The sequence below is a fragment of the Lissotriton vulgaris genome, chromosome 9 (assembly GCF_964263255.1).
Source record: "Lissotriton vulgaris chromosome 9, aLisVul1.2, whole genome shotgun sequence".
NCBI classification, from domain to species: Eukaryota; Metazoa; Chordata; class Amphibia; order Caudata; family Salamandridae; genus Lissotriton; species Lissotriton vulgaris.
This window is the reverse complement of record NC_141697.1, coordinates 473,803,506-473,828,946: the sequence shown is the minus strand read 5'-3', so window position 1 is coordinate 473,828,946 and position 25,441 is coordinate 473,803,506. Positions and strand designations below refer to the sequence as shown.

General features: G+C 45.0%; 1 protein-coding gene across 3 annotated transcripts in view; it reads right to left on the bottom strand.

The window, feature by feature from the left end:
• ZBTB25 (zinc finger and BTB domain containing 25) overlaps positions 1-25,441 on the bottom strand; it is a 68,342-nt gene that overhangs the window by 25,601 nt on the left and 17,300 nt on the right. For all 3 annotated transcript variants that reach the window (XM_086937927.1, XM_086937926.1, XM_086937928.1), the window contains exon 2: positions 16,921-17,105. In XM_086937927.1, coding sequence (XP_086794053.1) covers positions 16,921-17,093 — 173 coding nt within the window. In that variant the 5' untranslated portion in view covers positions 17,094-17,105. The remainder of the gene's footprint in view (positions 1-16,920; positions 17,106-25,441) is intronic.

Here is a 25,441-nt window from a genome sequence, read left to right as displayed (position 1 = left end):
CTCCGATGATCATCAGAATCTTCCAACCCCAAGTCGACATCAGGCCCCAAAACCATCCAAGCAGCGTCCAATCCCCTACATCCACTTGTATGGATTCGGAGATCTTATGCAACCTCGAGATGGCTTGATAGACAGTAGGAGCGTTATCTGGAATGAAAATGCAGCAGCTCGAATGGATCACCTTACATACCCCACCTCGATCTGCTAAGATGACATCTAAAACCATACGGTTTTGTAATGTCATAAGTCTATCCGCCTGAAGTTTTGTGGTGATATTACCAAGGGCACTGGCAGTAATATTAGCTGTCGATTCTACCACTCGAGTCAACTGTCTCAGGTTCCGGTAACATGTGAAAGGAATGGGGAGAAACAGTAGAGGTAAGTTTAGGGTCAGGAGTAGGAGTAGGTGTAGCAGAAGGTAAAAAGTAAAACATCGTGTAATACACCCCACCCGCCAATAATGCAGAAGCAGTCAGGAATAATACAAACAGTTGGAATATAAAACATTTGGTACGACTGAGTTGCTGCAGCTTGAATCTGTGAACCTGAGCTCCCTCCAAATCATTCAGCTTCGAGAATGCCATTCCCTACGACCGTCCGCAACGTTTCTTGACGCACTTCGTTCTGTGTAGCAATAGTCAATCCCTAGGAGTTCCCAGGAACCGACGGCCTTTAACCTAGCGTCAAGACCTACTATCCAGAAGGAAGTACGCGCGCGGCCCTACGGCCTTTAATGCACAATATGTATATATGCAAAAACAAAGTCTCTCAGCTGTGGAAGCAAAAAGTACAAGGAATGAAGCTCAATATATATACAGAAATAATTACAGTAATACGAAGGTTCAAAACTGATCACGGAAAACGGGATAATGCAGTTGTCAATACGGCAAAGCAAGATCTTTTTATTTGTCCTTAGTGCGAGATCGCAAAAAGTATCGGGTTTTCCCAGGACGTGTCTGTTCGTCAAACAAAGGATCCGTCGAAGAGACAGCGTCCTGCTGATCAGTTGAGTGTTCTGGTCTTGAGTCTTTTGATGCTAATTGTTCAACAGTGTCTTTCTGCTGCGCTGAGGATTCTCCAACAGGCTGTGCGTCGCTGAAAGGTACAAACGCCGGCAATGTTTCTGTTTCAGATGACGCAATGCCTCTCCTTACCCACGGGTCTGCCGGCAAAGGAATGGGGACTCTTTTGGTGTGGGTGGCATGCACCCAATTCTTACGTCCCTCGAGACGAACGGCAGTCCTCGTGGCCAGGAGCACTTGATAGGGTCCGGTAAACCTCGGGTCTAGGTTATTCTTGCGTGAAAAATTTCTCGTCACCACCCAGTCTCCGGGCTGGAGCTGGTGGCCTGGACCCTCCGTCTGCGTCGGCAATGCGTCGTAAACCTGTTGGTGAATTAACCTCAGTTTAGCAGTCAAGTCATGTAGATAATCGATCAACATTGGGTACTCAAGATCAGAAAACATTCCTGGCCTAGGAACCCCCCACACATTCGCAGGACGGCCGAACACTATTTCATAGGGACTAAGCCCTACTCGGGAGTGTACAGTCGCCCTAGTTGACAGTAATGCTAAAGGTAAAGCGTCAGGCCACGAAAGACCAGTCGTAGCCTGAATCTTCGCTAACTTTAGTTTAAGGGTGCCGTTGTACCCTTCAACCAATCCAGCTGACTGGGGATGATTGGCGCTGTGGAATTTCTGATTAATTCCAAGGCCCTTACACACACTCTTCATCACACTTCCAACAAACTCACTTCCGTTATCTGACCACACGACTCTAGGCATTCCATACCGAGGAAAATATTCCTTCAGTAGGATTTTCGCAGTAGACAAAGCAGTGTTGTCTTTGAGAGGATAGGCCTCGATCCATCGGGAGAATGCGCAAACCACAACTAAAACGTATTTCAGGTTATTGCATCGCTCCATATGGATGAAGTCCAATTGAATCACCTCAAAGGGACATGAAGGGGGAGCAAAACTGCCAGGAGGAGTTGGGGTTCCTTTGCCAGGATTGTACATCATGCACACCATACAATTCTTCACCAGACGTTCAGCACATTTCGTAATGCCATCATTCTCCCACACCGGAGACAACAATTTACAAATACCTTTCGCATTAATATGTGCTAACCCATGCGCCATTGTCACAACGGCCAGCACATACGCATCCGGCAACATCCATCTTTTCTGATCAGTCAAATCAATCCAACAACCATTCGCATCCAACTTTCCCGTACTTTCTTTCCACTTCGCCCTTTCAGTCTCGGTGGCCTCATTCTGAATTTCTTTCACACTTTCGATAGTGTCCTCACACATACTCGATTCTGTAGGCCACCTAACCGAACTCGTCACATACATCCGAGTGCTAAGGTTCCGGGCAGTCTCCTTAGCAATCTCATCCGCAAACGCATTACCACGACCAACATCATCCGTCACCTTACGATGCGCACTACATTTAACGATCGCAACTTGCGTAGGCAAAGTCAATGCATCCAAAAGGTCATTCACAAGCTGGCCATGCTGAATCTTCGTACCGTGCGACGTCAAGAAACCTCTCTCTCTCCACAATCGTCCAAAACTGTGAGCGACGCCAAACGCGTATTGGCTGTCGGTAAACACATTTACACGTTTCCCTTTTGCTAACACACATGCTCTAGTGAGAGCAATCAATTCTGCAGCTTGGGCAGAATTCTGATTCAACCTCGCAGTCTCAACAACAGTATTCAACGTTACAACAGCATAAGCAGTAGTCACATCGCCATTCGGCAACTTAAAACATGACCCATCCACATACAAAGTGCCATCCGGATCTTCCAATGGGGTGTTTTTAAGGTCCACTCGACCCTTTGTTTCTTCTTCGGTCCTCAAGTAGCAATCATGTTCTGCTACTTCATCTGACTCTGTGCTAATTGGTAACAAAGTTGCCGGGTTCAAAACATTACAACGTTTTATTTGAATGTGGCTTGCCAATAACGTCAACTCGTACCCAGACAACCTCGCACTCGTCAAGTGCTGAGTTTTCGTTCGATTCAAAAGAGTATCGACTGCATGCGGAACCATCACCGTAAGCATATTATCCATGACCAATCCTGCTGATTGTCGGATGGAGACCGCAGCTGCCGCTGTTGCTCGTAAACAACTCGGCAATGCTCTAGCTACTGGGTCCAAGGTCGAGGAAAAATATGCACATGGACGTTGCTTACCACCAAAAGGTTGCGTTAAGACACTCAAAGCACAACCTTCCCTCTCGTGAACATATAACGTAAACGGCTTACTGTAGTCAGGAGTACCTAACACAGGAGCCGAACACAATGAATCACGTAGTTCAGAAATACTTTTCTGACATTCTTCCGTCCATGGTAAAGGAGTTGAAACATCCTTGCACGTAAGAGCCACCAATGGTTTCGCTAGCAATGAAAAATTAGGAATCCATTGCCTGCAGTACGATGTAATACCTAGAAAGGCACGCACATCTCTTTGGGTTTTTGGCACAGCCATTCGCGCAATTGCTGCAATTCTCTCTGGGGTCAATCTCCTCCCCTCCTTTGACAATAAGTGACCTGCGTAGGTTACTTCTTGACAGTAATCAACTGGTCGGGTTTAGTAGCAGCCACTTGTCCGGCATCTGCCGCTACAATGGCAGCCCAATCACCACCTAATTCATTCGGATGGTTTTCCTGCCGAATCTTAGCCCATACCGGTTGCGGTACGACATTGCCGAACAACATATCGATATCGGCAAGATTCATTACCGTAGCATCTACGAGCTGCGATAGTTCCTTATAATACCCTGTAGGATTTTTGCGTGGATCAGGCAAAGATTGCTTCACCTGTAGCACTTCCGATCGTTTCCATGGGAGATGAATCCACACTCTCTGGAAATGCGCCACTGTCGCCGGGTTAGCAGCAGGATCAGCTGGTATCCAAACCGGCGGAACTTCACGCATAGGATATTGGCCAGACTCGTCTGGTTGTTTTTCAATATCCTCAACGAACAATGCATGAGGTATCGGAGCGGGACGAAGTGATAGCAACCGCTCAACAGCACGTCGAACGTTGGTATCCACTATCAGCCCATTTGCAAACTGAAGCTGAAGATCAGACAGAGCGGCGAGCACCTCGTCAGGCGCATCGGCCGCTATCTGATCATGAAGGAACTTACACATTTCGTTAAACACATATCTCTGGGTTGGTATATTGAATTGACAAAATGTATCAAGGACAACACGGGGTGGACATCTAAGAGGGTTTACCATCCAACCCATCGCCATATTATATAGCGCAACGCGTTCTCTGTTTCCGGGAAGCTGACTACGTCTCTGAGGACCGTCGGAACCAGCGGACCCATGAACAGGTCCGAGCGAATGAAAGAAACTAGCCGCAAGAGGAGAATTGCGAGAACGAGTAGAAGGAGAAGCATACGATACAGGACTAACAAGAGAAGGAGTAGAAACAGTAGCAACAGCAGGAGTTAACAAAACAGGAGCAGTAGCAGGAGCAGTAGCGGGAGCAGGAGTATGTGGAAGCGGAGGAGCAGTAGGGATGGCAACAGGCAAAGGAGCAGGAACAGTCGGAAGGGCAGGTGCAGGTTGAGGAACAGGCGGAGGAAGAATAGGCGGAAGGATAGGTACGGCAGGGACCACAGGAACTGCAGTACCCTGTACGTACGGAGGTGGTGACTTCATAAGATAAGACATTAAAGAATCCTCAACTGGCTCTTCCTTCTTTTCCGACTCCGCAGGCAAAGCAGGATAACATTTATCTACGGTCATACGCTGTAGTCTATCAAATACTTCCTTATCCTTAACCTCCTTATCTCGCTGAAATTGCTCTGCTTTCTTCACTATGGTAGCAACATTATCTCGCTGATTACGTTTAGTCTGTCTGATTTCTTTCTGTCGGGCTTCTTTACGCCACAACCGAAAGGCATCAAACATGGCCGGCCTTGACTTTCTTTCGAACAATTTAATCTCTAGATTATCCAAGATCGGGGCCTCGAAGCTACCATGAGGTGGCCAACGAAGGTCGCCGTCCTTCTTTGTGTATTTAATCCAGTAATCGTTAAAGGTAATTGGGCCTAGCCCATGTTTACTATAGAGCTCATACGTGGGAGTTCCAACCGGAGGTATCGGACACGAGTCCTCCAGTCGGGAATCCGTACCACAAGGTCTGAAACAACTAAACAAAGTACTGCGACCAGGCATCTTGCACACTAGCCGAGTTTCACAAACTTCAAGGGTTACGGGATTTACCAAGTCCCAGCAAAGAACAAAACCCTCGGTTTTTGGCGGCTGCAGTCGTCAAACAACACAACAAAGTACGCTAGCAGAGTGTCACCGACAAAAACACTCACACAGTGCTAACAACAAAAACACTCGCTAAAGTGTCAACAACCAAGGACTCTGGGAGCGACCCACAAATACTTAACTCAAAAATCGATGGCGTCACCAGGAAGGCCCGTCAATCGTCTCGCTCTACCAAGGTCTACGCCAGGCGCCAAAACAGGTCTACAGTCAGGGCAGCAGTCCGTCGCAGCCGTCCGGAGGCGGGAATCTTCGCGGGAAAAGTCTTCGGGCCACTTATTTCGACAACAGGATCGATGAAGCGGAGTGCACCTTCCCTCGGAGATTTCACACGAAGTTCCTCACGATCGTCGGGCTTGGACCGGTACCACTGATGCAGCCCCACGTTGGGCGCCAACTGAAGGACTGGGTTCTTTAAGACCCAGCAGTGCCAGGGCACAACACCTGAAACCTTCGTGGGTAACCTGCTCCGGCGTACGAATCACAGAGACACGGGACACTTCCTTCGACGTCAAAGATTCAAGGTTTATTTGCTGCAGGGAACACAGAAGTCACGACAAGTACACCACGTGCAACTTGGGGAGACTGCTTCAAATTGGTTCTGTGGATCGCTCCTTTTATACAGTTTTTACCCATAGAGTTACATTGAACACAAAAGTTTACAACCCGGTTCCCATCATTATCCCCCAGAGGGGTCGCTTTGGTCACTTTGAAACACATGAGATCCGGAACATAAGTGCGGAAACATTTGGCGGTTCCCAACTGTAAAACCCATCTTCCCACCATTAGCAAATTCCAATCAGCAGTAAAATAGATCGAAATAGGAACAAGGACAGGTGTAGAGGAAGACGGAGACAGTGGGGAGATCGGAAAGGGTGTAAAAGGGGAGGTATCGGGAAACACGAGATACAGGCATCAAAGGGACGTGCCTAATGAGATGCACGGCTGAGACAATAAGTCCGTGCGGCAAGATGAGCCTCGAGCGGCGCCATCTGCTTTACAGTAGCATCCCCCTCGTCATAAAGACACTTACAAAGAACATGTGTCTTCCGCAAATATCTTGGGAGTCCCAGGGTCGCGAAGCGGACAACGTCCGTTCGCTGGCTACTTGAGGGCAAGAGACAAAATGGATGCCGTATCTAAGATGGAACCCGTGGGTACAGATGAAAAACCCACATAACAAACGAACGGTTTAAGTTAGCACAGCGAAACTGCGCACACTTACTAAACTCGTCATTTGCGGTTCATAGATACCAGACTCGACCATATTCGTGCGAGTTGAAAACACCTCTTACAATTGTCACGGAACCTCATGTCCCAGTGCATGATGGGAACAGGGCAAACCAAACTACCAAGCCAATTCTTATACTGGGAAGGAAACAAGCTTCCGGGGACCGGTTTCTGGCATTGCAGCCGTCGTCGGCCCGGCTTGCTTGAATCTTGATGGTGCAATGAGCAAGGGACTCACATCTGAGTATACCCTTCCAGGCTTATGGTGGACAAAATGATTCAGAGAAGGGGGTGGTGATGAACAGAGTGTCTGAATTAAGCAGACCACTCTTACCCAGTCCAAAGATCAGGGCTTGATCCATCACCATCTCTACCAGCTCTGACGCCAACCTCGTTAACTCAGAACACCTTCACTTCCAGATCCACATCGACCCCAAGACTACTCTCAGAGGCACCCTCCTCTACAGACCACCAGGACCCCGCTCAAAATTCAGTGAAGACATCACGGACTTCATCACCCCACACGCGCTCCCCTCCAAAGACTACATCCTTCTGGGAGACCTCAACTTTCACCTCGAAAAGATCAACGACCGCAACTCCGCAACCCTCTTAGACAACCTCGCCAACCTCGGACTTAAACAACTTGTCACTACCCCCACCCACATCGCAGGTCACACACTCGACCCCATCTTCACATCCAGCAACCATGTCTCCTTCAGCCACACTACGGATCTCCTCTGGACTGACCACAGCTGCGTTCACTTCACTTACAACAAGCCGAAACCCATCATCCACCTCCAACCAACTCTACAGAGAAACTGGAACAAAATCACCACGGATCAGATCTCCGCATCACTCCTTCGAACCTCCCCAGCCCTCTCTTCTAACGCCAACGAAGCCGCCTCCAACCTCACCCTTTGGTTATCTAACACCGCCGACTCCTTAGCACCGCTTAAAAAACGTCAACACAAACTTGGAAACAAGAAGGCCTCATGGTTCAACGATGATCTCAAGAAGTCCAAGAAACTATGCCGCTCCCTTGAAAAGGCCTGGAAAAAAGACCCATCCACCAGCAACAAGGACGCCTTCAAAAGCGCCACCCGCACTCACCACCAACTGATCCGAAAAGCCAAGAAAACAGCATTCAAGGATCGACTTGACAACAACGCCCACAACAGCAAGGAACTCTTTAACATCGTCAAGGAATTTTCCAACCCCTCGGCCAACTCCAACGACATCACCCCCTCTCAAGCCCTCTGCGACTCCCTAGCCTCATTCTTCCACAACAAGATTGCAGACATCCACAACAGCTTCGACAACAAACCCGGAGACCAACCCACCCAACCATTTGCTGAACATTCTCCCCCCGTGAACACCCTTAACGACTGGAACCCAATCTCCACTGAGGACACAATCCGCCTGATGAATTCCATCCACTCAGGATCACCCACAGACCCATGTCCTCATCACATCTTCAACAAAGCAGACTCCGTCATAGCACCGCACCTCCGAGACGTCATCAACTGCTCCTTCAACTCCGCCACCTTCCCAGAAGACTGGAAACACGCTGAACTCACCGCCCTTCTGAAAAAACCAACAGCAGACCCCACCGAACTCAAAAACTACCGCCCCATCTCGCTTCTTCCATTCCCGGCCAAAGTCATCGAGAAAGCCGTCAACAACCAGCTCGCCGCCTTCCTCGAAACCAACAAATCCCTTGACCCATCACAATCTGGCTTCCGAGCCAAACACAGCACTGAGACCGCCCTCATCGCAGCAACAGACGACATTCGAACTCTACTGGACAATGGAGACACAGTCGCCCTCATCCTCCTTGACCTCTCTGCAGCATTCGACACAGTCTGCCACAACACCCTTCTACAACGCCTCAATAACATCGGAATCCAAGGAAAAGCACTTGAATGGATCACCTCATTCCTCACCGGAAGAACCCAAAGAGTCCGCCTCCCACCATTCAAATCCGAGGCCTCTGAAGTCATCTGCGGCGTACCTCAAGGATCCTCACTCAGTCCCACCCTCTTCAACGTATACATGAGCCCCCTCGCAGCCATCGCCCGCCAACACAACCTCAACATCATCTCTTACGCGGATGACACTCAACTGATCCTTTCTCTCACCAAGGACCCCAGCACCGCCAAAACTAACTTACACGAAGGAATGAAAGAAGTCGCCGAATGGATGAAACAAAGCCGTCTGAAACTGAACTCAGACAAAACAGAAGTCCTCATCTTAGGTACATCCCCCTCCGCATGGGACGACTCCTGGTGGCCAGAAGCCCTCGGAAAAGCACCCATCCCAACAGACCACGCACGGAACCTTGGCGTCATCCTGGATTCTTCACTCTCAATGAACAGACAAGTCAGCGCCGTATCCTCTTCCTGCTTTAACATTCTTCGCATGCTCAGAAAAACATTTCGCTGGATCCCCCCCGAAACAAGGAAAACAGTCACCCACGCTCTAGTCACGAGCCGACTGGACTACGGAAACACCCTCTACGCAGGTACCACCGCTAAACTCCAGAAGAAACTACAACGAATCCAAAATGCCTCAGCCAGGTTGATATTAGACATCCCACGCAACGAACACATCTCTGGTCACCTTAAAGACCTCCACTGGCTTCCCGTCAATAAGAGGATCACTTTCCGACTGCTTACCCACGCACACAAATCACTCTACGACATCGGACCAGATTGCCTCAACTCTCGACTGTCCTTCTACACCCCCCCCCCGCCAACTTCGCTCTTCCAGCCAAGCCTTCGCCACTGTTCCTCGCATCAACAAGACCACCATGGGAGGCAGATCCTTTTCATACCTGGCTGCTAAAACATGGAACTCACTCCCCGCCTACCTTCGCCTCACCCAGAACCACCTTGCGTTCAGAAAGCAGCTTAAAACATGGATATTCGACAAATAATCCCCCTCCCCTTCCTAAGCGCCTTGAAACCCTCTGGGTATGTAGTGCGCTATACAAATTTTATGACTTGACTTGACTTGACCATCCCAGCTCAGAACCTGGCTACATGCAAATTAGTCTGTTCCTGTCCCAGTGCATGATGGGAACAGGGCAAACCAAACTACCAAGCCAATTCTTATACTGGGAAGGAAACAAGCTTCCGGGGACCGGTTTCTGGCATTTCAGCCGTCGTCGGCCCGGCTTGCTTGAATCCTGATGGTGCAATGAGCAAGGGACTCACATCTGAGTATACCCTTCCATGCTTATGGTGGACAAAATGATTCAGAGAAGGGGGTGGTGATGAACAGAGTGTCTGAATTAAGCAGACCACTCTTACCCAGTCCAAAGATCAGGGCTTGATCCATCACCGTTTTTTAGCTCACTGCACCACCCCAGCTCAGAACCTGGCTACATGCAAATTAGTCTGTTCCTGTCCCAGTGCATGATGGGAACAGGGCAAACCAAACTACCAAGCCAATTCTTATACTGGGAAGGAAACAAGCTTTCGGGGACCGGGTTCTGGCATTTCAGCCGTCGACGGCCCAGCTTGCTTGAATCCTGATGGTGCAATGAGCAAGTGACTCACATCTGAGTATACCCTTCCACGCTTATGGGATGGTGCAGTGAGATAAATAACGGTGATGGATCAAGCCCTGATCTTTGGACTGGGTAAGAGTGGTCTGCTTAATTCAGACACTCTGTTCATCACCACCCCCTTTTCTGAATCGTTTTTGGCCACTATAGGTGTGGCAGGGTATACTCAGACATGAGTCCCTTTCTCACTGCACCATCAGGATTCAAGCAAGCCGGGCCGACGACGGCTGAAATGCCAGAAACCGGTCCCCGGTAGCTTGTCTCCTTTCTGGTGAAGAATTGGCTTGGCAGTTTAGCCTGCCCTGTTCCCATGATGCACTGGGCCAGGGACAGACTGATTTGCATATAGCCAGGTTCTGAACTGGGATGGTGCAGTGAGATAAATAACGGTGATGGATCAAGCCCTGATCTTTGGACTGGGTAAGAGTGGTCTGCTTAATTCAGACACTCTGTTCATCACCACCCCCTTTTCTGAATCAATGCAAAAGGTTTAGGCGCGGTTTCGATTAAAAAAGTTGGAAAAAATAGTGAAGTAGTAATTGCTTACGCATCAAGAGCTTTATCTCCTACTGAAATGAAATATTCTACCATAGAGAGGGAGACTCTGGCTGTTGTATGGCCTTTGGAACATTTTAGAGTTTTTGTATGGGGGAAGGAGTGTTAAATTAGATCTGATCACAAACCTTTAATACGCTTACTCACTACTGATGGCATGATTAGAGCTTCTGCTAGAATTGCACGCCTATACATGAGATTGCAGGATTTTGTTTACAAAATTGTATATGTTCCTGAACGAGATAACGTTACTGCGGATTTTTTGTCTAGGTTTCCTCTTCCCCTCAAGGAATGTGTTCAGGATTCATGGTGTGAATTCAATATTGCCCTTATTCATGATGAAGGTTCTTTACCTATCAAATTGGATGATTGGAAAATGGAATTTTGTAAAGACAAGGTGTTACAAAGTGTAAAGAAGTTTACGGTTGAGGGTTGGCCCAGCAAAAAGAATCTTCTTCCTGATTAGAAAGGATTTTGGGAAGTAAGAAGTGAATTATCTTTCTCGGATGACATTATTTGGAGAGGTGAGAAAGTTGTTCCTCCTGTGGGTATGAGGAATATTATTGTAGAGCACGGTCCGGAGTCTCACAATGGTATTTATAGAACTAAGCAGTCGGTTAAGAGATTATTCTGGTGGCCTGGTTTGGACATTTTTGTTGAACGGATTGTCAGGAATTGTGTTCATTGTGCGAATTCTGACAAGTCTTTGAAAACTTTCAAACCTAATTTGAAAGGTCATGTTGTCCCTGATGGTCCCTGGGATTCTATTGCGATGGACATTATGGGTCCTATTGGTCAAATGAATAAGTATATTATTGCTGCCATTGATTTATTTTCTAAATGGCCTGTTATAAAAATTGTGAGGAAAGTTGATACAGACAGTGTATTGTTGTTTCTTGATTAAATCTTTTGTGAGGAGGGCTTACCCATTCGTGTGATTACTGACAACGGTGTACAGTTCTTGTCCAACAAGGCTAAAGATTACTTTTTGAAAACTGGTGTCAAACATTGTACCACCTCCTTATATAATCCAAGCGGTAATGGTATAATAGAGAGGTTCAACAGAGTTTTGAAAGGTGCAATACAAATGTTTGGTGTTGATGATGAAAAATGGAAAATTCAAGTGATGAAGAGTGTTTGGAAATATAGGATCACTCCTAATGACATGACTGATTGCGCTCCTTTCGAAATTATGAGGGGTAGGTTACCAAGATCTAAGATTAATCCATCTTGGTTAATTTCATCTTACAGATGTCAAGTGGATCTTAGTAAAGTTAAGAAGAGAATGGAGAAATCCCATTTGGTTAACAAACACAATTTTGATTTAAGGAGCAATCCTAGGCCAGATCCTATTGTTCAAGTTGGATATGCTACTAAAAGTGAAAAAACCATGGAGGGTATTGAAAGGTGAAAGTCAGTATATGGGACCTTTTGCAGTGAAGGAGGTATTGAAGAATGCAGTAAAGCTTGCTAATGGGAAAGTTTGGAATTTAAGTAAAATTGCAATACTCAAAGGGAATAAGGATTTATATAAAGATACTGCTGTCAAGAAGAATAATGATTTTATGGAAGTTGTTCTGGATAATTCTGTAGTAGTTGACAATAATGACAAGAATCTTAACAACAATACTGAAGTAGTTGACAACAATCTTAACAACAATGATATCAGTGTCAACAGTAAAGATTTAGCAGTTGTGCCTTCTTGGAAAGATACTGTTCAAAAGAATGCGTGCTCATCTGGCACTAAACGTTTACGAAAGAAACCTATATGGTTATCAGATTTTATAGCTTCTATTCGAAATAAGTTGTATTCTTCATTTTATTTTATTTTTTTAAATTTAGATTAAAGGGGGAAGATGTGTTATGATGATTGTTGCTATGTTAATATGCCTTTAGGGCACGAACCTACCTTTGACTCTATTGATGTTCTAGAGTCTTAGGTTCGTGCCGTGCTGTTCCAGAGCAGTTGAAGGCTTGAAGGCTGGACTTCATGGTTACTGGATGTCTTTGGTGTTGTTATCATTTATGATAATAAATCCTATTTATACCTTGGATTCCTGCATTTATTATCTCAACAGGGGTTGTGGGGGGCATGGGTGGGTTAAAGCAGTCCACCCACCATCACCTGCAGCCCAGCCCACCTGGAGAGTGCCATAGAGGGAGAATGGGGAGTCCGCCACTGAGGTGGGGAGTGAGAGGGCGTGGCACAGAGCATCGCTGTTTACGTGGGTTAAGTTGGGAGTTGCATTCATTAATCTGCTTCTAAGTACCCTGCAATAGTGTCACTTTCACGGAGTAAGTGCTTTAATATAGTGTGCACAGTGAACCAATGGAGGTAATGGATCCTACAACTGGCCAGCCCGGATCTCAACAATTAAATAAACAGAAAAGGTTGGCTGATCAGGATAGTATTCAAGCGAAAATCTAGATCCACGCAGCCAAGATGTACCACGTGGTCAACAGTTTATATTCCAAAAGAATTTATTTTCATTTGCAATTACATTTTGATGTTTTCACAAAAAATGGCATAAAGGGAAAACTGTCAACACAGTCAGTTCAAAAACATGCAATTGTGTGTACAATATATACAAAATATACAAATATACAGATATACAAACACGATCACAGGTGTTGTGAGACAGGCAGGCAACTTTACTCCATCTTAGCTCCGCCTGTCCACTGGATTCTAGTGTACAGGACTGGTCTTTTGTAAACGCGTAAATAACGTGTTCTGTGTAAAGGTCATCTCACTTTGCAATTGGTTTGAAATGTCATTTGTTGTACCAAAACCTTTTCTTGGTGTCATGATATGTTGATTTTGATTCTTCACCTTCAGTGTTTGTATATCTGTATATTTTGTATATATTGTACACACAATTGCATGTTTTTGAACTGACTGTGCTGACAGTTTTCCCTTTATGCCATTTTTTGTGAAAACATCAAAATTTAATTGCAAATGAAAATAAATTCTTTTGGAATATAAACTGTTGACCACGTAGTACATCTTGGCTGCGTGGATCTAGATTTTCGCTTGAATACTATCCTGATCAGCCAACCTTTTCTGTTTATTTAATATAGTGCGCGTCACCTGCTTACAAACGGTGTGAGAGACAAGTGATTAACGCAGGAGTCGGTGGTGCAGTATTTCTGGGAACGCACTGCCAGATTCCACAAAGGGTTGAGGCTAATGTGGAGAGCAGGAAGTACAATTGCGGAAATGGTGGTAGAGAGTGCAAACCGGTGTTAGAGGTCGTAATTGAGAGGTGGGAAATTTAAACAAAGAAAGAAAAAGTAGCTAATAAGAAAAAGCATTTGCAAATCTACTTCATTCGTCTGTGCTATGTTCCATTCACCCTAGCAACCCAGAACGACGAAAAAAAAACTAGGCGAGGGATGAGGGAGGGTGTCCAAACATTTGCAGATGTCTATAGGTCTCGGTTTTGCCACGGAGAGCGAGACCTGGTGACCTGGGGTGGAAAGTGGGGAGGAGTTGAATAGGGAGTTGCTGACATTGAGATGCTGAGTGCAGGGTTGGGGCTATGCTCTGCAGTATTTGGAGGAGTGTGTGCGGTGGGAGAGTTTGTTTGTAGTGTTGAAGAACGGGGATACGGTAGGCATGGTTTTAATGAAAGATAAAATGATGCGATGTATAGTATGACCAGAAACACCTAAACAGTGCTATCTCAATAGTGCAGAATGTTGAACGTGACAGAGGGCTGTATCATGCAATACGTCATAATCACAGCAAATGTATGAGAAATTATTATATTTTTATGAAGCTTACACGAGGCACGGTGTCCTATTGGAAACTACCACAATGAACAGCCGGGAATGAGCATAGCTTCGGGAGTTTGTGCGCCCTAGAGGCAGAGAAACGCACGCTACAGCCGCCACCTCTGCAGTCCCTCGGGGGAGTAGGAAGCATCGGAGGTAGTCCCCGCCTCACAGGCTGCCATTAATTGAAACTAAGAAGGGCAAATAAAGTCATGCAGCCGCCATTGCCTGTTATTCACATGTAAAACAAGCATTGGCCGGGGCTGTGAAAGAGACACGGCTACGTGGCCATGAAAGTGAAAGCGCAGCCGCGAGACGCGCTCTGTAAAGGGGCGAGCAATAAGAAGGCAGATGGCGGCTGTGAACGCACGCGTTCAGAGATAATAAAACAAGAGCTTAAGAGAAATTACAAGACCAGATTTAATTCGTGATGAGGTGTAATTAAAATTATACATGACTTCTGGATTTGACCAACTGTGAAAAATCGGACTTCGCAGACAGCCATGTTAGTGAGGAAAGAAGACGACGAACTGAAGCGCAGCGTCCCTTAAATGGGCACCGTGCTGTTAAAATAAAAGTTGTGTGGCCGTGTTGCGGCGGGGGAGGGGTCGAGGAGCGAGAGGAAAGAGAGATGGTTCATGGCGCAGGATCGATTAAAGCTGACGAGAAGGGAGCAAAGGAGCCAGATGGCAGCTGGGGGAGCGGCTTCCTTTGAATTCTGATGACGAGGCATGGTGGTGGATGTGGCTGGTGATGTGCACGCGCCTGGACATGAACTGTACCCGATCCGCAGAAGTTTGGGTAGACTTTTGAGAGCCTTACTATAATCTCGAAAAATAAGCATTGCTAAAGCAATGCTGTAGGTCGAGACCTAAAGAGTGGCGGAGGCCAAGCCTTCAAGAGGGGCAGTGCCACAGTGACACCACTGCCATCAGAACCACTGACAAGAGCCAGCTGAAGCTTCACCCCTGGAAGCACAGCAGTTCCCCACCCTCTGAATGGGTTCTGTTGAGCTCTGAGTCACCTCTATATTTGCTGTATCTGGATAAGAGTTTATCACAGAAAATGAGGATGAAAGCGGATGAAGGACACATTTCTAATGCAGAAAGGAAGATGTATATCTCTCACCTATTTGCTCACCCCATTGTCCCTGAGGTTATATAAAGGGGTACTCATGGCACACCAGCCTGCTTTTGAAACAGTGATTACCATGTTTTTACTGTTTCATTTTTGTGGGCTTTAGATATGTGAAGACAAACATTGCGGACCCGATTCACAAAGTGTTTTTACTACTTGTCAAGTTCCGAGTTCGGCGTCTACGCACTCGCACTCGTGGAAGAATCTCCGCACTTGGGCAAAATCTCCAAAAGCCCTGACTGCGGAGATTCCCCGACAAGTGCAGACTCCACACTTGTAACTTTGCGAGTTGTAAGTCCTTTTGTGAATCGGGTACTGCATTCACTTGCGATATCTGTGATCTTCCAAATAACAGTAGTTACAATATTGGCTTAGTGAAAGGAATCCATACAGTGAAGTGCACATCTGGCTTGACTGCCATGTCACTATATAGTCTCTAAAATCACAACCCTTTTACAAACAGGTCTAGAAATGTACAGGTATCAGAAAAAAAGAGAAAAAAAAAGAGTCTCAATACGAGATGAATGAAAGCCCGAGAGATCAATGCCAGAGTTATAATTAGTTCTGAAAATGCTACAGTATGAGGAAGGACAAGAGGTCAGAAAGTGTTGTGTTACTCACAGATACCCATTTAAAGTTTCTACTATGCGAGTAAACATGCCGAAGGTTTGAGTGCTTTCAATTCACAGATAGGATATCTGAGGGTGTGCATTCTCAGATGAACAACATTAGAAGCAAACGCAGAGCATTCCATTGCACATCCGCCCTTGAGAGTATTTCAGTTTAGATTTGCAGGCCTAATTGTAACAAAATCATATCAATCCCCTCGATAGGGATCAATCTTCCGTTTGTACAGTAAAACAAAAGGATGATCCATTTAATATACTTATCTGGGCATCAGCAGTGGAGGGTACAGTTGATTGTTGATGCAGGGAGCATATGAATATGTAAGATGCAGAAAGATACACACTCAACACTTACATATTCAATGAATGATGGACTGAGCTGCATCTGCACTACCCATGTGGCTCACTCTCTACGCTTACGTCTCATATGCGAATAAGGGAGAAGCACAATTCTATACATTTTGCACAATGTAGAAGTGTGCAGTGCCTCATGTATCAGGCCTCTCTAAATAAACAAAGACACAAAAAACATGAGAACCTCTGGAATATTTTACAAGAATCTTAGGTACAGTATGCCATAGGAAGGCTTGCAACCCTTAATGGCGATTGTGGTGTACATCGTAAAAAACAAACAGTGGTGCCGTCATAAACAAAGAATACTTGCACAATACTGGTTAACAATTGAAAAAAATGCATTACAAAACAATACTAACTATATAAAACCTTACCTGGTCTGGTGAATAAATATCATCTTGAAGTAGTTCGAAAAAGCTGCTAATACTGCCCTGTGTGCCTTGAAGTACACATCCCCAATGGCAACAGTGCAATCACAGAGAAAGCCAAACTCCCGCTGCATATTCAACTGCTGCAGAAGAACTATACAGTGGTTTGCTGTGTCCATTATGTGTGAGATCTAAAAGAAACGAAGTAAACAAGGGAATACATTTTTTTTAAAACCCATTTTATTTATTTTGCAAGGTATACAAAAGCAATGAGGCCCGATAAGCCAATAAATAATCAAACGACGAACAATGACATCATATGGGAAAAGAAAGTAAACACCTGCACGTAAACATCCCGTAATGACACAAAACTAATTCCTAACACGAAGCAACTGCACACCGCCCCCTTCCAGACCACTACTATCCCTCAAAAGTCCGGATTTCATTCTTTCACTTGTATTTCTGGTCTGGAGGCTCCAACACTACACCCCTATAGTCTGGCCACCTCTGCCATATCTTGTGGTGTTTCTGAGGGCAACCCTTAGCCTTGTATACCGCTATTTCCAATCTAATACAATGATCCAGTCCCTCCTTCCAAACTACAAGGGATGGGGAGGTCTCAGACCGCCACTCTCACGCTATGTCACGCTTGGCCAGAGCTAGGGCCAAAAATAGTAGGGATTGTTGGTGCCTATTTCACACTTTCACAGCGGTGTCGATTCCATCAGTCTGCCCCACCACCCTATCCACTGGAGAGAGAAACACCAGAGATGGAAATACGACCCTCGTTACCAGGAGAAGAGAACTCCTGTTGCCGTCACCATAAAGACAAGAGAAAATAGGGATAGTCCCATTGCCCACCGCCCCAGCACATAAACGGGGTTGGCATGGTGAGAATGATCATACCACCAATCACTGATTAGGAGGAGATGGGCAGCACAGTAGTATGATTCAATATCTATGGTGGTGATTCCCCCGCAGTATGTGGACGTAAAACATTTGCTGAGAGCTATATGTGGAGTTCCCCCACACCAAAGAAAAGGGGTGCGGATGGAGTTCAGTTTATGAAGCCACTGACGTGGGACGTCATATGGGAAATTCTGTAACTGATAAAGGAGCCAGGGCAGTGATACCATATAAAAGATAGCAGGCCATCCAGTCAGAGACAGTGGCAGGACAGATTCTGATATTCTCCTGTAGGCAAGTTACAACAGGATCTCGATTGCGTGACCACGCCAAGCTCGTGTCTGGAGTTACAAATATGCCCAGATATTTGAAGCCAGACGAGGCTACCTACAGGCTCGATGCCCAGCAAACATCGCATGGACTGAAACCGGCCACAAAGACTGTGGACTTGGATGTGTTAACACAAAGAATTGACTTATCTCCAAAAATATGCAGAACCTGGGGTTCTGATTCATCCAGTCAAGTGAGGAAGAAAAGAAAGTCATCAGGGTATAGTGTGACTCTGTCTGGAAGCCCTGCTCCCCTTGCACAGCTGTGCGCCTGTGCAATCATCCATATCCAGACTGCCAGGGGCTCTATGGCAAGATTGAAGCAGGTGGGTAGAGGAGAAAACCCTGCCTCGTACCCCATGGCATTAGGAATTGAGCACCTGCCACCCGAACTGATACAGTCATGTCAGCATAGATCAGCTGAATATAAGAAAAGAATCTAGGGCCGAAGTTGAGACACTGAAGAAGAATGAACAGGTACTCCCAACTCACGGAGTCAAAAGCTTTGCATGTGTCAGGCAGGAGAACATGGATGGGCCCTCCGATCGGTCGGCAAGTGCTAATGCGTTATATAGGCGCCACGTATTGTAGTGAATGGTGAGACAAGGCATGAACCCTGCCTGATCCGGATGTTCCAAATCTGGGATCAGATGTATCAGCCAAATTGCAAGTAGTTTTGTTAGGATCTTTACTTCAAGGTTAAGGAAGGAAATAGAGCGGTAAAAAGTGAGTTCATCCAAGCCGACCGGGCTTGGGGACTACTACTATCTTCGCATGCCACCAATCTGTAGGTTACAAATCACCTTGTGAACCACCCCAACATATGTCTCGAAGTTGGGCGTAAATATTTTATAAAACTCATGAGGGCCTGAGGACCTCCAGGTGTTCAATCGTGCCACCTGCCCATCTGTGTCGGCAACAGTTCCTCCCCGCTGAGGGCATCATCCTTGGACTCATGCTCAATTGCAGTAAGCGTCTTAAGGGGCAGGGCCTACACAAAGTCAACAATCTGCTCCCGGGGAAGGGCCTCACTCCTCATATACACCTTCTGAAGTTGGGTGGTGAAGTTGCTGGCTATTTTCTGTGGATCTGGAAGTAGGGTACTTCCGGATTTCCAAACCCAGTGGTATGGGGGAGTGGGAAACACCCTGACACAATCTGTGGAGCATTTTACTTCAGCTTTAATTTAGCTTCATCTAGAAATATCTGTTTGTATTGAATCTGCAAGAGATCCAGTTGCCTACGTGCCACTTGCCCTTCTGTGCAGCGACTCTGCCATTTGGGATTCCAGCTCAACTGAGGCGTAGGCTCTCTGCCATCGCTAGCCTGTGCAATAACTAGCGTCTGCCTCCCTCAACATAGGCTTCAAGGTTTTCCCACAGCGTAGTAGGGGACAGCGAAGGCAAAGCATCGTGCATTTCCCTAATACATAACACGCGCAGTTGCTGAACTGAAAGGGTTACCACTACGAAGTGGTGTTGGTTTTTGGTAATTTTTTTGCAGTTATTTTGTGTTGTACTATTTTCGTAGTGTTGTTAACGTGTTACCCTTTGTCCTAAGTCATAAAATGTCCAATTAAGACACCCTTACCCACACTGAAGAGTATATTGCATAAATCATCAGTGGCCCTTCTTTGTTCCATACCCCCAACCCAGTAGAGGCCCCTACAGATACTGCAACAGAGAAAATCCCCACTTGCGAGACTCAAGAAGAAACACATGTGTACAGAATTACATGCATGCATGCTTACTGAATATTTAAGAGCAGATATAATCTCCATAGGCCTACAAGTTTGCAACATCCCTGCTATATTCATCCAGAACAAAAAAATCAAACACGGATTTGCACTGCGTGCTCCGGCCATTGGATGGTTCTAGGGATCGATATTGCTTTAGAACATAGTAAAAAAGAACTGGAAGAAATACAAGAGCTAAAAAAAGCAATACTGGAATTAGACACTTTGCAGACGCCAAAGCAGTTCTAGGCAAACTTGAAAGAACAATTCTAGACTTTCAAAAATTTGAACACCACAAAAAATCCACAAACGTATCTAAGGACATAAAGAATTACAACAAAGAAAGAACATACCAATACGTACAGGACAATTTTTTATGTCACCCCACAGGGCACGCAAAACAACTTTACTGGTGCCTCGGGAAGATTTAAGGACAGGCAGCCAGTTACTTTCTCAGATTCCTCAGCTGGATCGATCAGACACCTCTGGCCCAGGAGCAGGGCCTAGTACCTCATCTCATGCACAGAATATTTTAGGGAGAGGCTAACAGTCCTTTGGGGAACGAGGCAGAGCAAAGAACAGGAACAATTTCCCACAAGGGGAACGAAAAACAAGACAACAACGTTACCAATGGGAGTACCAGTACTAGATCTACCCACCATGCACCAGTTGTCCACAACTAATTAAATGCCTATCTTTAACCTATCGAAATACATGTTGTCTTCAGCCGAGATTGCTCTACTGTGCAGAAGCCTCTCATTTGTCATCACTGAGAAACCTAATTGGTTTACACTACAGACAGAAATATTCCACATTTACAGAAAAATCTGACGTAAATCCTTTTTTCAGGAAAAAGTGGTGCCTCCCAAAAAGGATGTTTTTGGACTATGCCCAAAATCAACTTTCCATCCCCCCACTAGCTCCATGCTTCCTGAAGTCCTGACATTTGAACGTTTGGTGCTAAAAGATCTAGAAAACCTGAAAAACAAATACAGTTTTACACTATATAACATTAGTATGGAAGAAAAAAAAAGAGTCTTTGTGGTCTTAAGTTCTTGGACGATATAGTCATAAAACCTTGTGATAAAGGGAGGTGGAATAGTGATTCAAGACAAGACTAGCTATGACAACAAAATCTTTCCTCAGCTGGGCAATGTACTACCCTATGAAGCCCTTGCCCAAAATCCTCTGCATGAGCTACAGAACCTGATTAAGACCATCACTAAAGAGGCAGAAGAAATAGGATTCATCAACCATAACGAATACCTTTTCCTCAACAATAAGATATCATGCACCCCTGTTTTATACATTCTGCCAAAAATCCACAAAAACTTAGAGGCACCCCCAGGGCAAAACCATTTTTTCTGGGTGCAGTTCCATTTTGGAACCACTAGGCATGTACATTGATTTCTTTATCCGTGACCTTGTACAGACTTCTGTGTCCTATGTAAAAGACACTACTCACTTTAAAAATCTGGTAGATCTGGAAAACCTTGACCCTGAATATGAACTCCTTGTCACATTAGATTTAGAATCACTATACACCAACATACCCCAAGGTTAGGGCATTGAGATTATAAGACACCCTAGCTAACTCACGATCCTCTCCTCATCAAGTCCCTACTAACTTCATTATCTCCCTCCTACAATTGACTTTGACAAAAAACTTTTTTATTTTATGACAAATTCTATGGACAATGCAAAGGCACTTAAATGGGGGACGTGTTTGATTCAAATTTTGCTAATCTGTTTGTCGATGACATGAACAGACACACATCCTCCATGAGCAAACCCCTACTTGACGAAAATCCGTCTCTGGAGGAGATACATCGACGATGTTTTCATGATTTGGTCAGGAAACAACACAGAACTTCTCACATTCTGCGAATGGCTCAATACCTGCCAACCAGATTTTAAGTTCACGTACCAATTTAGCAACAAACAAATTGACTATCTGGATGTTACTGTGAAAACCCTTGAAGGTGAATTATACACTACATTGTTTCGTAAACCTACGGAACGTAATACTCTGCTCCAATACACAAGCTCGAACCCCAGAGCCCCAAGGGAGGGCATTCCATACGGTCAGTTCTTGAGGATTCGCCGCAACTGTAAATTCAAAGAGGGTTTCTTTTAAGAATAGGAAGTACTCTCCAAGAAACTCATTGACAGGGGCTATCCATGATGCCTCGTAAAACCCTCACTCAAGTGCGGCTGGTATTCCCATAGAAAGATCCTGTTGCAACCAAAACCAAGAACACCCATGTCCAGATCACATTTGTAACTACTTTTTGTCCCATCAGTAACAAATTGACCAAAGCATCCTAAAACATTGGTCAGTTCTCACAACGGCTAATATATCACTTGAAAAGCCCCCCTTTTGTCTTTAAGAGAGGTCGCAACATTAGAGTCCATCTAGTGAGAGCACACAAGCCTAAGCGGACTGAGACTACTATCCACTCGTATCTAGGACGTCCCCCCGTCCTGGGTCACTAAAAATGCAGCAACTGTTTGGCCTATGCTTCTACCACAAATACCAAAGTCTTTGAGTATGGCAACATCAAACAAATGCTCAGTTTTTTCTCCAATTGCAAGTCATGTAATGTTATTTACTGTATTCGCGGTCCTTGTAATTTAGTATACATAGGCCAAACCAGACAGAAAATTAAGGCAAGCATATCCCAGCACAAAATCAGGATCCGCTGCACAGTCATCACAGCCCCTCTAGTGGAACACTTCTTTGAAAAAGAACATTCCCAAAAAATGGCTTCACCTGGCAAGTAATCGACATTTTGCGTCCACAACCCAGAGGTGGCAACAAACAACTGATTCTGAATAGACTGGAACGTAAATGGATTTTCAATTGCCTATCTATGGAATGAAAACACAGGAGGAGTGGAATGCAATTCTTTGAATCTCCTTTTCCCTCAACTGTGTCCTAATTGTATACAGACCAAAAATACAACAGAATGAATCAGTATAGGACTAACTCCGAGTCTGAATATACTCCTGTATCAAATGTTTAGTGTTCCTTTTACCAATTATTCTTGAATGGTTGTACCGTCTATACTTTGACAATTTAAAAATATGCTGATCTATGTAATTGTCTCCATCAAGGGCGCTGTCCTGTCACATTAGTTTAATTGATTCCTTTCTATCTTTAATTACTCTCCTTTTTTCTATCTCAAGTTCCTTACTTGGATCACTGTGTGATTGAGGGTTTCCTTTGCTACACACCTTCTGAACCCCTTGAGCGGTATTAAAAACCTGCAGTGGTTTTCCTTTCACTAACTCGTGAAAAGTGTGCATCGGTGCGCGCCTGCTCCGTGTAGCTCTTCGTCTAGCAGTCTAGTAGATGCTTCTGCGCTGGTTTATTAATTGGCTAGGTTCCCTCCTCGTGGCACAGAAGCCCTTCCGAAGCTGATGGAGATCCTGCCCGTCTTGCGGTTTACTGACTTTGCGGTAAGACTCCTCCTAAAAAGTCCTTGTCCTCTGTGATTCCTCTAACCCGGTATACAGTTTATCTTGACTACTACCTTGGTCTCCCTTTAAATTAATTTTACGTCACATCAACTGTGTGGTGACTGACTACAACCTAGTTATACAGGGGTTTGACTCCTCTCCTCCCCATAAAGCAGGCTTCCAGGCATTCAGAGGCCCTGAACCACTCACAACTGGTCCCTCAATAAGTTTGCAAGTAAGTGCAAACCTGCAGACTTTGCCTGTGGTGCTTATGTGCGATAGGGACCGCAGTTTTAAATTACAATTTACCCTTTCCTTCAATTTGTTAGGACTTGTCCTCAATTGAACACTGACAGCCCACGTCACCGCGCTCCACCAGGAGTTGTCATGCAACCTTAGGTTGGTTCCTTGAGTAAGTGTTTCATTCCCACTATTGCATGAGCAGTCGCAAATTGGCCGACCCCCTCCAGTTGTTCCGGCATGACTCACCCACACTCATTCATGGTTGTTCACGTTTGCGTTGCTACCTTCCACAGGCCCTTAGCACACTGCAAGGCCCTTCAGCTCTAATTTCTTGGTTTTCTCTGTGATTCATTCATTAAACCCTTAAATATTCTTTACCTTCTGTCATTCTTCCTATATAGCCAGCCCTTCACTATTCGATTATGTAAGTGTATGAAGCATTAATTTACACAGCTAGCTGGCTCTATTATGGGACCATTTCTTTAAATCTGAACCGTGCTTTGTTTTTACCTTAAAGATACCACTTGCTCACATATCTGTCCTGATGAAGATCTCTAAATAAATGAGATCGAAACGCTGTCGACCCTTTTACAACCAAACACCTGTATTTCTTGTAAAATAAATTGTATGAGTTTTTGCTCTTGTTGACAATGCGATGTATGCTTTTTAAAATCTCTTTCACTCACCACATCACGTTCCTTTTCACTTATTTTTTTAGCACTGGATCTATAATCTGCTTGTAATAATAAAGAGAATATTGTAAATAAACGAATTGCCTAACAATGTTCACGTGTCCCTGCCCGTACCTGTTTAGAAAAAACCTTATGCCATAGGATATTTGATTAGATTGTCATTCACTTCAGATAATTCATCCTTATTAGGGCAAAATGGCGTTTTATGAACCATTGTTTTTTTGAAAAACTGAAAAAAAACAATACCACAATGAAGCATTATCTCTGTCTGAAGGAAAAAAAACTGGGTACGTTATTTTGAAGTGACATGGCCAAGAACAAAGTCTCTAATACCTCTATGGAGAGTAATATCAAATCAAAATAAGTTCATACCTCTCCTTTGATCTCTAAATTAGCACCATCACCAACCAGAGTGTTGCCACACGTGTGAACCAACAAGGAGGTTGAAATCACCATAACGCTTGTGGTGTGCTGAACTACTACAACAGTATCTACACACATGCCACCAATGTGGAAATATTTGATCTCTAAATCAACCATAAGAGTTCTGATCAGAAAACTGTGCATTGAATTACTGAACCAGCATCTACTGGAGCAGACAATTTGATTGAAGATTTCATGCACCTTGTAGTAGCATATGGGTGCACGGGTAGGCATAACTGATGCAGACTCATACATTCCTGCCAGCCCACGTATGGTTAGCAGCCCCAGATGAATGTGCAAAACTGAGTTCAGGAGGTTTATGCTATATGGTAAGTTCATCAAGATGTAAGGCAATTTTTCGGGAACACTCTGCAACACATGCTTAAAGTACTACGTCTCTTAATAGGTATGGTGCACATTAAAAGTTGAGGATTACCCAAACTGTCATCTTTCAAGAGACTAAAAAAGTCTTCCTACAGAAGATTTGGCCCATCAGATCCATCTTTTTTTCTGTCACAAAGACCAGAATTGGCAATAAAGAAAACCAAGCACAGCAACTACTGAAGGTCAAAAAAAACAACAATGCATGCTGTCATACGCCGAGAAAAAGATAGTTCAACAGTGAATAATTTTTAAGTCCAAAGAGGCAAAAACAAAGTACTCGGCAACTACCAAGATCCTACCCAACTCTCATATCATTCATTCCCACTGACCCTATCCAGTTCTTTAAAGTTCAG